The sequence below is a fragment of the Crinia signifera genome, chromosome 5 (genome assembly GCF_055691185.1).
Source record: "Crinia signifera chromosome 5, ASM5569118v1, whole genome shotgun sequence".
Lineage (NCBI taxonomy): Eukaryota > Metazoa > Chordata > Amphibia > Anura > Myobatrachidae > Crinia > Crinia signifera.
This window is the reverse complement of record NC_139221.1, coordinates 325,123,441-325,135,704: the sequence shown is the minus strand read 5'-3', so window position 1 is coordinate 325,135,704 and position 12,264 is coordinate 325,123,441. Positions and strand designations below refer to the sequence as shown.

Below are 12,264 nucleotides of genomic sequence, written 5' to 3'. Positions count from 1 at the left end.
GTCCCAGCTTATAGAGCAGTAAGGCACGCCCGGGTCAGCCCACAACCAATCTGTGTTTTACTGTAAGAATCTCCGCCATCTGTCATGTAGAACATTTCCCTCCGCTCCCCGACACATCGCGTAGACCACTGTGAGGTGGGGAGAAGGTGGCCAAAACCTGCACCCAGTGACGGTCATATTTTACCATCTTGCCCAATTCCCAAATGGCCACACTCTGCATTAGCAATGATGTCGTTGAAAATCCTGTTTGGTAAAGTCACCCACCTGGTAACCGCCATAAGGCCGGTTTCGGAGTAAAACCTTAGCACCGGATGAGGGGAGTAGTTGGAATAAGTGGCAGGTGTCCTGGGTAATTCATACATTGCAGCGTCATAACCCCCCACATCCACCAAAATATACTGATTCCAATATACAAGGCCGGTAATAGGCCAACACCATGGGCGGAATTTACAGTTTTATTTATTTACAGTCTCTTATATAGCGCAGCATATTCTGTTGCGCTAATGCCGCCTGAGGTTGTTGACCGTGCGGGACGCCGGCCGAACACGGATGTTTTATTAAAGGGGAAATCACTTACAAAGCGCTGTTACGCATTGTAAGCGATTGCCCCTATACAAAAACCTCTGCGTTCGATCGTCGTCCCACATGGTCGGCAAACTCAGATACCCCAGATGGTTGACATGCAGAACATTAACAGGTAAAAGGTCAACTGTGTCCATGGTCGACAGGTACAGCAAGTTAACATGAAAGTAGTCGACACGTTTTTTTTTTTAGGGGGGTTATACTTTTGTTTCCCAACTTTTGCTTCATTGTCTTTCCTGCGGTGCACGATTGGGAATAATGGCGTGTGGCTCTGCTCCCGTTCAGCACCTTGTTGAAAACGTGGAAAAAAAAAACCTGGAAAAAATCATTAAAAACTCCTGTGCTGTGTCGACTTTAATCATATCGATCTGTTCACCTACTTGACCATGGCGATCTAATGCATGTCTACTTATAGCCAGTCCGGATACCGTGGTTCTATATCCCAGCTCCATCCTCCTGGGTAGCCAGAAGCACGCGGCCGCCGTATTCACAACGCTGACGTTACCGCCCTGTGACCAGCTGCCCTAGAGCGTCAGAACCGTATCAGCCACCTCTAAAGGTGGGGAGCGATCAGTAACGGTACTTGTGTGGGGAGCGCTCAGTAACAGTACTTGTGTGGGGAGCGCTCAGTAACAGTACTTATGTGGGGAGCGCTCAGTAACGGTACTTGGGTGGGGAGCACTCAGTAACGGTACTTGGGTGGGGAGCGCTCAGTAACGGTACTTGGGTGGGGAGCGCTCAGTAACGGTACATAGGTGGGGAGCGCTCAGTAACAGTACTTGGGTGGGGAGCGCTCAGTAAAGGTACTAAGGTGGGGAGCGCTCAGTGACGGTACTTGGGTGGGGAGCGCTCAGTGACGGTACTTGGGTGGGGAGCGCCCAGTGACGGTACTTGGGTGGGGAGCGCTCAGTTATGGTACTTTGGTGGGGAGCGCCCAGTGACGGTACTTGGGTGGGGAGCGCTCAGTGACGGTACTTGGGTGACGAGCGCCCAGTGACGGTACTTGGGTGGGGAGCGCTCAGTGACAGTACTTGGGTGGGGAGCGCTCAGTAATGGTACTTGGGTGGGGAGCGCTCAGTAACGGTACTTGGGTGGGGAGCGCTCAGTGACGGTACTTGGGTGGGGATCGCCCAGTGACGGTACTTGGGTGGGGAGCGCCCAGTGACGGTACTTGGGTGGGGAGCGCCCAGTGACGGTACTTGGGTGGGGAGCGCCCAGTGACGGTACTTGGGTGGGGAGCGCCCAGTGACGGTACTTGGGTGGGGAGCGCTCAGTAACAGTACTTAGGTGATGAGTGCCCAGTGACGGTACTTATGTGGGGAGCGCTCAGTGACGGTACTTGGGTGGGGATCGCTCAGTGACGGTACTTGGGTGGGGAGCGCTCAGTGACGGTACTCGGGTGGGGAGCGCCCAGTAACGGTACTTGGGTGGGGAGCGTTCAGTAACGGTTTGGTGCCCTTAGTTACTAACAGTCGCTCTGGGGAACATCCTCCTGCAATAACAAAGCTCACACTGACCCAGACATGGTGGGAATTAGCTCTTTATTGAGACCAATTTTGTTACATCTCTTCCAGTTCAACATCCAACAATTTCCCCCCTTGAAGAAAACACTGGGACATTCTCCATGAAAAAATACATTCTCTGCAGCAAAACAAAACGCCTCTATAATCTCTGATAAATATTTCTGTGCCTCGCCCTTCTGTCTCCGTGTTTCCCCCATCTGCCACGTCTCGGACAAGGCAATAAGGCACTCCAGTGTTACATTAATGACTTGTGGCATCCAGCAGTCCCAGCTTATAGAGCAGTAAGGCACGCCCGGGTCAGCCCACAACCAGTCTGTGTCTTACTGTAAGAATCTCCGCCATCTGTCATGTAGAACATTTCCCTCCGCTCCCCGACACATCGCGTAGACCACTGTGAGGTGGGGAGAAGGTGGCCACAACCTGCACCCAGTGACGGTCATATTTTACCATCTTGCCCAATTCCCAAATGGCCACACTCTGCATTAGCAATGATGTCGTTGAAAATCCTCTTTGGTAAAGTCACCCACCTGGTAACCGCCATAAGGCCGGTTTCGGAGTAAAACCTTAGCACCGGATGAGGGGAGTAGTTGGAATAAGTGGCAGGTGTCCTGGGTAATTCATACATTGCAGCGTCATAACCCCCCACATCCACCATGGTGACATTGCTCCTGCACGGTCTACAGCGGAAACAGGTTCAGAAAGCGGCTGTTTGATGGGCACGGTCTGTTTTGCAGAAGGCGCTGTGCCGGGACTCGATACCAATATGGCAGCTTATATAAAGCGGATCCATCCACTGTACATTGTAGGGGTCAGCCATAGGGTGCGCTGAATTATTGTTAGTAATCAGCCAATCATTTGATTAGAATCTAATAGTTATACCAACACCAGGCTGCAGATGGCGCCTGTAGCGCAGAGGTCCTGGGACGGAGCTGTGGGGTATACACCCTCCATATTTTCTGGGTGTGGGGCAGTGTTTCCCACCCTCGCTCCTCAAAGCACACTAAAGGGTTTATTTACTAAGATGGGATGTTGCTATGGGCAACCAATCAGAACCTACTTATTTATTTAGCACCACCTTCTAGAAGATAATATATGTTATCTGATTGGTTGCCCATTGCAACATTCCATCTTCAATAAAACTCCCATCTTAGGTAATAAACCCCTATCAGTCCAGGTTTTCATGCACAAACTGAGGTGCTAAGTAGATTACCTGTGTTCAAGTATGGCTATCCTTAAAACCTGGGCTGTAAATGTGGCTTGAGGAATGCGGTTGGGATCCCGGGGTGGGTGCAGCGCTAAAGGTGCCCATACACGTACTAATTACCCGGTACTTTTTGTGCTAAAATAGCATCGCATCCCATGCACAACATATGCACAACGATGCTATATTAGCACAAAAAGTACCGGGTAATTGGTACGTGTATGGGCACCTTTACAGACTGCGCAGCTACGCAGTCACTGGGGACAGAACAATATTCTCATACAAGAGGGGTATACAGTATGGCGCTCATCCCCGGTGAGATCTGATGGGGTAACAGTATAACCGTTCCCTATTGTGTGTCCTCCGTGGCAGGGAATCTGATGAAAGCCACGTGTCTGTCACAATAACAGTCGAGGATACAATGAGAGGTATTCAATTGTTTCTCACCAGTATTTCAGCTTGCTATCCCCGGGGGTGGTGAGCGGATGTGTGGTTAAACCTGACCATAATGAGCGCGATATATGCACAAATCTAGAATTATTGAATACCGCCCTACTACAATCTCCTGTCACTTTAGATCTGATTTGAGATTGGGCACAATATAACAATTGAATACCACCCTACGTTTGGGATATTAATGGGAACGCAGAACTTAACCTCCTGGCATACGTCACAATGTGCGTGGACTAAGATGCCCGCCATCAGCGTCAGGCACAAGCAGTGGCCGAGTACCTGGCAGATCAGGGCACACAATACATCGTAGTAATAAATACTGTCTGCATCTCCTGTGTAATCCACAATATGGATCTATGGGGGTTATTCAGACCTGATCACTGCTCTGCTAAATTGCAGAGCCCTGCGATCAGGCATACGCCGTCCCGCCAGAGTGATATCCCGCCCCGTGCAAGCCTGAGAATTGCTCAGCGCGGCTTGTGGAAATTAGCTGGATTGGCGAATAGCTGCAAATCCGTTCACAATCCGCTCACCATCAAATGATTCCCGTGTGTGCAGTCTGAACGGGGGCGGAGCTGACATCACATGACTTCCCCTTTCCCCTCACACACTTGGCCACGCCCCTCACCATATAATGATTCCCCAGTGTGTGCAGTCTGTGTGTAGCCCAGGACTTACTCATCGGCTGTGATAGAATCAGACTGATCGGGGGCGGAGCTGATGTCACATGACTTCCCCTCACACCTGGCACGCCCGTTAATATATAATGATTCCCAGTGTGTGCGTAGCCCAGGACTTACTCAGCAGCTGTGATAGAATCAGGCTGATCGGGGGCGGAGCTGACATCACATGATTTCCCATCACACACCAGGGCACGCCCCTCACCATGTAATGATTTCCCAGTCACATGACTTCCCCTCACACCTGGCCACGCCCCTTAATATATAATGACTCCCAGTGTGTGCAGTCTGTGTGTAGCCCAGGACTTACTCAGCGGCTGCGATTGAATCAGGCTGATCAGGGTGGAGCTGATGTCACATGACTTCCCCTCACACCTGGGCAGGCCCCTCACCATGTAATGATTCCCCAGTCACATGACTTCCCCTCACACACCTGGGCACTTTCCCTGATACTCGTTACCATCCCCCAACACCAGCTTCCTGTCAATCACCTAACGTACAGCCAGTGATAATAAAAAGTCGCAGGGTTTAATCGCAGGATGGCCTCACATATGTGTACTACGAACCGAACGCTTGCGCAGTTCGATTATCGCCCGGCATGCAAATTTGCAGCTGCTCGATCCGGTCTGAATAACCCCTTTTATCCCTGTCCACATCTTAGTAAATAGACTCCTACTGTATCTCTCCCATCCACAATCTTCATGGTACTCGCAGTAGATGGACAGTGCCTGGAGACATAGTGCAGGAGATGGGATCCCAGGGGATGCATCCGCCGGGGGCTGTTCCATGAGATAAAGTGCGGTTCTACTTTGCAGCTCTCCTAGTTTCCAATCCCGCTCCCGTCTACAGTATATAGCATTTCCCGAGTGCGGTTTTACTCATTAAATATATATTTCATCTATACTCTTAATATACATCGTGTTTAGGGATATTTGTTTTGCAAACGTAAATAAATCTGACCCACTGACTGCGAGAAGGAGACCGCGACGCGGATCCGCCGACAGTATCGCAGGTAGAATGCGGAGCCCTTGTAAACGATGACAGTTATTAGCGACTCATTGAGACAATGAACCAACTGGGTCCAAGCACGACCTGGATTTCAGATCAGTCCTTGAAAATCGGAGACCTCAAACATGTAAACACGCCAGCCCATACGCTGTATGTACTGTATATATACATGTATACAGATATATATAATGTCCGGCATACCGGCTATAACCGGTGCCCATGGATGATCCAGCTCAGGGGATGTGACAGGTTATATATTGCTGGATGCTTGTCTGTGACCCTCGGTGCTTAATACACCCGTCTGTAGTCTCTGGGTCACTGTCAGCAGTCTGTAGGGGACAGCAGTTTCGGATTGAGCCGGGCCATGTGTGAGGTCTTTAGACAGCAGCCCGTCAGTATCAGTAGACAGTCATGAGCAAGTAGAGACTCTCAGTTCCTCTTATTCGCAAGTTGTCTGTCTCGCTTCTTCTTTTCCATTAATCTGACAAGAAATTATAAGTCAATGAGTCAATAACCGACTACAACATCTACAGTATATATAAATATGTCCCTTAGACTTGCCGCGGTCACTCTATTCATGGCAAGGGAGTCGTGTTTCCTGTAAATAGCTTTTAGGTTGAATGTTGACTAATCTATAGGACCAATCATTGTCAGCTGCTGTCAGGGTGATTATCTGATTGGTCAGTAGTGAGAGTGCCCTATAGGTGTGAGCCACTCTTGGTGTGATGATCTGATTGGGCAGTAGTGAGAGTGACCAATTGGTGTCAGCTGCTGTCGGGATCATGATCTGATTGGGCAGTAGTGAAAGTGATGTCAGGGTAATGATCTGATTGGTCAGTAGTGAGAGTGACCAATCAGTGTCAGCTGCTGTCGGGATCATGATCTGATTGTTCAGTAGTGAGAGTGATGTCAGGGGGATGATCTGATTGGTCAGTAGTTAGAGTGACCAATCAGTACCAGCCACTGTCAGGGTGATGATTTGATTGGTCAGTAGTGAGAGTGACCAGTGTCAGCCGATGGCAGGGTGATGATCTGATTGGTCAGCAGTGAGAGTGTTGTCAGGGTGATGATCTGATTGGTCAGTAGTGAGAGTGACCAGTGTCAGCCGATGTCAGGGTGATGATCTGATTGGTCAGTAGTGAGTGATGTCAGGGTGATGATCTGATTGGTCAGTAGTGAGTGATGTCATGGTGATGATCTGATTGGTCAGCAGTGAGAGTGATGTCATGGTGATGATCTGATTGGTTAGTAGTGAGAGTGACCAATCAGTACCAGCCACTGTCAGGGTGATGATCTGATTGGTCAGTAGTGAGAGTGTTGTCAGGGTGATGATCTGATTGGTCAGTAGTGAGAGTGACCAGTGTCAGCCGATGTCAGGGTGATGATCTGATTGGTCAGTAGTGAGTGATGTCATGGTGATGATCTGATTGGTCAGCAGTGAGAGTGATGTCAGGGGGATGATCTGATTGGTCAGTAGTTAGAGTGACCAATCAGTACCAGCCACTGTCAGGGTGATGATCTGATTGGTCAGTAGTGAGAGTGTTGTCAGGGTGATGATCTGATTGGTCAGTAGTGAGTGATGTCATGGTGATGATCTGATTGGTCAGCAGTGAGAGTGATGTCATGGTGATGATCTGATTGGTCAGTAGTGAGAGTGACCAGTGTCAGCCGATGTCAGGGTGATGATCTGATTGGTCAGTAGTGAGTGATGTCATGGTGATGATCTGATTGGTCAGCAGTGAGAGTGATGTCATGGTGATGATCTGATTGGTTAGTAGTGAGAGTGACCAATCCGTGTGAGCCGCTGTCAGGGTGACGTATGGATTGGCGAGGAGATGAATGACTCACTTTCTGTTCCGCACTTCGGTGAGCTCCAGCAGTCTTTCCTGTGCTGCCCGGAGCTCGTCCAGACGCTGCTGGTAGCGGGAGTCGCAGTTATTGGCTCTCTCGTAGCTGGAGACCTGGCTGGAGAGCTCACTCGCTCTGTCCCGGAGCTGCTGGATGGACGTGTAAAGGTTTTCATCGTCCTCCTCCTGCACCAACAGACAGAGAATATGAATGTAAGCGCGATAGGGGTCTAAAGTAGAGAGATATAAAGTCCCAGCCAACCAGCTCCTAACTGCCGTGTTACATTAGGTGTTTGGAAAATGACAGTTGGGGGCGGATTGGCTGGTACTTTATCTCTCTCCGAGGCTTAGTAAATAGCCCCCTTGGTGATGTCACTAGCAGGACTCAGACTTGTGTGAGATAGAGACTTTACCTTAGCATTGACAATCTCTATATGTACCAGCAGGGCGGCGAGTTCCAGCTCCTCGCTATAGCTGTTGCTCAACGGTATGGATCGGTAACCTGGGAACCAAACACGCACGAAACAGGAATTATTCCCAACTTTACATACATGGAACTATGGGATTGCAAATGGACAAAATAATGCTGTGCTGCAGGTGGGGCAGATGTAACATGTGCAGAGCGAGTTAGATTTGGGTCTGCTGAAACAGAAGTCTGAATTGTAAGTGTAAGAATAAAGCAGCCAATATTTACCCTGCACAGAAACAAAATAACTCACCCAAATGTTACACTCTCTGCACATGTAACATCTGCCCCACCTGCAGCGCAGCAGGGATTTGTCCATTTGCAAAAAAATGCAGCTTTGCTAACAGATCTGAATCAGGCCGTATTATAAACTGTGAAGCACCTGGTTATGCCACGGAAATGATTACCGCATTAAAAATCCATCGCAGGAAGAGGCTGATTCAGATCCGATCATGATCTATTCGCAAATCCATACGCAATTCCCGAACCAGCCAATGGTTCCCAGTGTGTGCAAATGTAAGTCTGACCTGCTGGTCTTCTGTGATAGAATTTGGCTGATCGAGTCCAGCGCTGGCATCACAGACCCTCCCATAAACCACCTGGCCACGCCTGCTTCTCTCCTGACACTCCCGGCAAACGTCCAGTTACCACCCCCAAACACCTGGCCACGCCTGCTTCTCTCCTGACACTCCCAGCAAACGTCCAGTTACCACCCCCAAACACCTGGCCACGCCTGCTTCTCTCCTGACACTCCCAGCAAACGTCCAGTTACCACCCCCAAACACCTGGCCACGCCTGCGTCTCTCCTGACACTCCCAGCAAACGTTCAGTTACCACCCCCAAACACCTGGCCACACCTGCGTCTCTCCTGACACTCCCAGCAAATGTCCAGTTACCACCCCCAAACACCTGGCCACGCCTGCTTCTCTCCTGACACTCCCAGCAAATGTCCAGTTACCACCCCCAAACACCTGGCCACGCCTGCGTCTCTCCTGACACTCCCAGCAAACGTCCAGTTACCACCCCCAAACACCTGGCCACACCTGCGTCTCTCCTGACACTCCCAGCAAATGTCCAGTTACCACCCCAAACAACTGGCCACGCCTGCGTCTCTCCTGACACTCCCAGCAAACGTTCAGTTACCACCCCCAAACACCTGGCCACACCTGCGTCTCTCCTGACACTCCCAGCAAATGTCCAGTTACCACCCCCAAACACCTGGCCACGCCTGCGTCTCTCCTAACACTCCCAGCAAACGTCCAGTTACCACCCCCAAACACCTGGCCACACCTGCGTCTCTCCTGACACTCCCAGCAAATGTCCAGTTACCACCCCCGAACACCTGGCCACGCCTGCGTCTCTCCTGACACTCCCAGCAAACATCCAGTTATCACCCCCAAACACCTGGCCACACCTGCGTCTCTCCTGACACTCCCAGCAAATGTCCAGTTACCACCCCCGAACACCTGGCCACACCTGCATCTCTCCTGACACTCCCAGCAAACATCCAGTTATCACCCCCAAACACCTGGCAACGCCTGCGTCTCTCCTGACACTCCCAGCAAACGTCCAGTTACCACCCCCAAACACCTGGCCACGCCTGCGTCTTTCCTGACACTCCCAGCAAACGTCCAGTTACCACCCCCAAACACCTGGCCCCACCTGCGTCTCTCCTGACACTCCCAGCATACATCCAGTTACCACCCCCAAACACCTGGCCACGCCTGCGTCTCTCCTGACACTCCCAGCAAATGTCCAGTTACCACCCCCTACGCCAGCTTCCTGTCAGTCAGGCTCCGAGCACTTTGTATTTACGATCCATAAGTTTCTTTCAACTTAGGCATGCGCAATGCGTACGGCGCAGTCAAACGATAATTGCTAGATCTGCTCACCACCCCCCCCCCCCAGATCCCAGCACCCTAACAGCAGAGCCAGTCCAGCTACCACCCAACAAAGCACACCCCCGTCACCTCGCCCATTTCTCACCCGTCTTCAGAGCCTTGACGGGAAACGTGGCCTGTGCCAGGAAGTTGGGGTCACTGAACATGTCCTCCTCGTAGACCACAAATCGCAGGAAGGCAAATTCGGGATTATTGATGTCGAACACGAACTCCTTCATGGTCCATATAGGGTTCAGACCGTTATCCGCTGTGCGGGGAAGATCTGGTCAGAAACATATTACGGCGGCAGGAAATACCAGCAACCGCTATTATTGCAGCATTCTGTATTACTGTGACACCCAGGTACAGAGATAAAGCCTGACTGTGGGACAAGTGTCTGTGTATGTGCGTCTATATTGGCGGCCACTTGTCTGCGGCTGTAGGCCAACGCCGCCACAAAACCCTTCCCTGGTGCAAGGAATGAGATGCCCGCTGCCACTGTCCGTGGGCACTAAAATACTGATACTGGTTGCACTCTTGCAGTCTGGCCCATAACATGCCCATAAGACAGACCATCTCCATGTGGGGAGTTTATATGTTCTCCCCATGCTCTGCGGGATAGTGTGCGCTGTATATATAACCGGTGATGATCATACTGAGCCTCAGGGTGCTCATACTTGGAAATGTTCCCAGCCTAGCGCTGTCTGCGAAATGTTTTACACCTCAAATCCCCACACTTCCATGTGAAAACGTTTCTGGAGGTTCCGCGTGAAACGCGTTGCAGAAATAATGTTCTTTGTCCAGCTACAATGGCTAATAGTATTTCATGGACTCTGGGCCTGATTCTAAGGTGTACGATATTTGTAGGAGGCATCTGAGGGCCCTCTCTGGAAACTGGCCACACCCACAAACATGGGCCCCTACCAGTACGTTTCCCTGATGGGCCCTTCATGTTCCAGTCCGACACTGGATGCCACTGCTCTAGGGACACGTTAAGTGAGCAGATGGGGGTGGGGTTTATTGTTTTCTTGTATTGAACATGCAATAACTTCTCATTCCACCAGGGGGCGATGTAGGACAGAGAGAGATTTATCAACTTTTCTGAAGGCAACATGTCATTTATTTTGTGACTTATCACCCTAATATCCGCTCACCTACAACGTCGCTCTTGTTCTTGCTGTTGTCAAACTCTGATCCACAAACTTCCACTTCCACAAAAGGACACACGATACTGCGGCCGTTCTTAGGCAGGTGCCGGGCACCCAGAATCTGGGGATGGAGACAGCTGTGAATCCGTATCAGGCAACACATTGGGAACGTAATATGGCAGTGGCCATGTCACCCCACTCCTCGCTATACACCCATATTACTGACCCCATCACCCCAATCCTCACTATACACCCATATTACTTACCCCCTCACCCCGCTCCATACTATACACCCATAATACTGGTCCTATTATATGCCCTGCGGACCCCAGCGGCCCGGTGCCCACGCAGGTCCTATTATCTGACCCACGGACCCCAGCGGCCCGGTGCCCACGCAGGTCCTATTATCTGACCCACGGACCCCAGCATCCCGGTGCCCACGCAGGTCCTATTATCTGACCCACGGACCCCAGCGGCCTGGTGCCCACGCAGGTCCTATTATCTGACCCACGGACCCCAGCGGCCTGGTGCCCACGCAGGTCCTATTATCTGCCCTGCGGACCCCAGCATCCCAGTGCCCACGCAGGTCCTATTATCTGCCCTGCGGACCCCAGCATCCCGGTGCCCACGCAGGTCCTATTATCTACCCTGCGGACCCCAGCATCCTGGTGACCACGCAGGTCCTATTATATGCCCAGTGGACCCCAGTGGCCCGGTGCCCACGCAGGTCCTATTATCTGACCTACGGACCCCAGCGGCCCAGTGCCCACGCAGGTCCTATTATCTGACCCACAGACCCCAGCGGCCCGGTACCCACGCAGGTCCTATTATCTGACCCACAGACCCCAGCGGCCCGGTGCCCACGCAGGTTCTTGTGAACACTTTATGGCAGCAGGTAAAATACAGAAAGTAAAAGACAATGGATAAAGGTGATGACGTCATAGCGACGGCTGCGCTACGCACCTGGACCTGGACTGTGATTGGCTCCACGATCTTCAGGCTGCTTTTATCAAACGGGTCAAACAGATCGTCCCTCATGATGTCCGGCTGCAGCACGTAGCCGCTCTGACCGCCCAGCGAGAACAGCGACTGGTTCAGCTGCATGGGCCTGTCTGTGGGCAGAGAGAAGGGGCACAGAGGGTAACCATGCATGCTGGAACTTGTAGTGCCACAGCAGCTAGATACCAACAGGTAGACTGTAATGGACCATGCATGCTGGAACTTGTAGTGCCACAACAGCTAGATACCAACAGGTAGACTGTGATGGACCATGCATGCTGGGACTTGTTGTACTACAGCAGCTGAAAAACGAATGTGGGAACTGAGGCACCATTCATGCTGGGAGTTGTAGTAATAATGCACCATACCTGCTGGGACTTGTAGTACTACAGCAGATGGAGACCCACAGGTAGCTTCTGATGCACCATACATGCTGGGACTTGTAGTACTACAGCAGCTGGAGACCCATAGGTAGCT

At 51.3% G+C, this 12,264-nt stretch overlaps 1 protein-coding gene across 1 annotated transcript in view; it reads right to left on the bottom strand.

Annotated features, from left to right (window-relative positions):
- Positions 1-2,106: 2,106 nt before the first annotated feature.
- LOC146005600 (1-phosphatidylinositol 4,5-bisphosphate phosphodiesterase gamma-1-like) overlaps positions 2,107-12,264 on the bottom strand; it is an 82,061-nt gene continuing 71,903 nt past the window's right edge. Inside the window, exons 27-32 of the mRNA XM_083144929.1 lie at positions 11,752-11,900; positions 10,795-10,909; positions 9,747-9,908; positions 7,708-7,796; positions 7,296-7,480; positions 2,107-5,928 (exon numbers count right to left, since the gene is read on the bottom strand). Of these exons, the coding sequence (XP_083001055.1) occupies positions 5,877-5,928; positions 7,296-7,480; positions 7,708-7,796; positions 9,747-9,908; positions 10,795-10,909; positions 11,752-11,900 (752 nt within the window). The 3' untranslated portion in view covers positions 2,107-5,876. The remainder of the gene's footprint in view (positions 5,929-7,295; positions 7,481-7,707; positions 7,797-9,746; positions 9,909-10,794; positions 10,910-11,751; positions 11,901-12,264) is intronic.